We start from the raw sequence: 833 nt of genomic DNA, 5'->3' as shown, positions 1-833 counted from the left end.
GGGGGGGGGGGGCTAAGTTTTAAAAAACTTAGTTCTACCCCATTTTGCCTAAAGAGAGAAAAAAAGATGGCCGGGACCACGGCATTTGTCCTTAAAGACTCCTACGACACCACACTTGTTTTTTTTTTTAAGGTCTCACATATTTATTACCGAACCGACCTCAGTGCGGGAAAATATTCACCGAGAGAAAAACCTCATTCTTCCAACAATTCCCCCCCAACACGTCCAACTGTCCAGATGGTAGCGACTGTTTCAGGAACGTGTGGGTGCGGGACGCCAGCTGCGCGACGCGGCGCTTCCTCACAGGCCCAGCTTGGTCCTTCGCCAGTGCCTCCGCTTGGCGTTGTACCGGATTCGGTTCCCCGTTTTCATCCAGATCCACTGGGGAATGGGCCGGTTCTGCTTCTGTTTCTTGGCCAGGAACCTCTTGATCCTGAAGGTCTTGTGAGAAGACATAGCGAAGGAAAGTCAACCGCACGCACCAGCCGGCCGCTCGCAGGGTCCACCGTCAGCGCCCGTCAACCGTCGGCACCACCACAGCAATGGCGAAGAGAGGAGGACGTGGGCGGAAGTACATGCTTAGCGGAGCTTCCGGGGCGGGGCCTGGAGGCTGACGTCAGCACGCTCCCCTCAAGCGCAGGCGCTCTGGGAGCTGCGGAACTGCGCTTGCGTGGGCCTGGGAGGGGGAGTTCCCCGTGAGTGGTCACTGCCAGCGCCACCTGCTTGGTGGGTGAGGACAACAGCCATTAGAAATACCAAGGCAAATGGTGAGCGCTCCTTCTTTCTATTTTTTAAACTCTTACCATTTGCAACAGCATGGAGAGTATTGTGCT

The 833-nt window shown here is 55.7% G+C and overlaps 1 protein-coding gene across 1 annotated transcript; it reads right to left on the bottom strand.

The window, feature by feature from the left end:
* Positions 1 to 300: 300 nt before the first annotated feature.
* Positions 301 to 456, bottom strand: LOC139013127 (large ribosomal subunit protein eL39-like). Its single transcript, XM_070419317.1, has one exon. The coding sequence runs from the start codon at positions 454 to 456 to the stop codon at positions 301 to 303; it is 156 nt and encodes a 51-aa protein (XP_070275418.1).
* Positions 457 to 833: the final 377 nt, after the last annotated feature.

Source organism: Myotis yumanensis, unplaced genomic scaffold (assembly GCF_028538775.1).
Source record: "Myotis yumanensis isolate MYYU_CA2020_CCGP unplaced genomic scaffold, mMyoYum1.0.hap1 SCAF_6, whole genome shotgun sequence".
Classification (NCBI taxonomy): domain Eukaryota; kingdom Metazoa; phylum Chordata; class Mammalia; order Chiroptera; family Vespertilionidae; genus Myotis; species Myotis yumanensis.
This window is presented reverse-complemented; position numbering and strand designations above follow the sequence as displayed.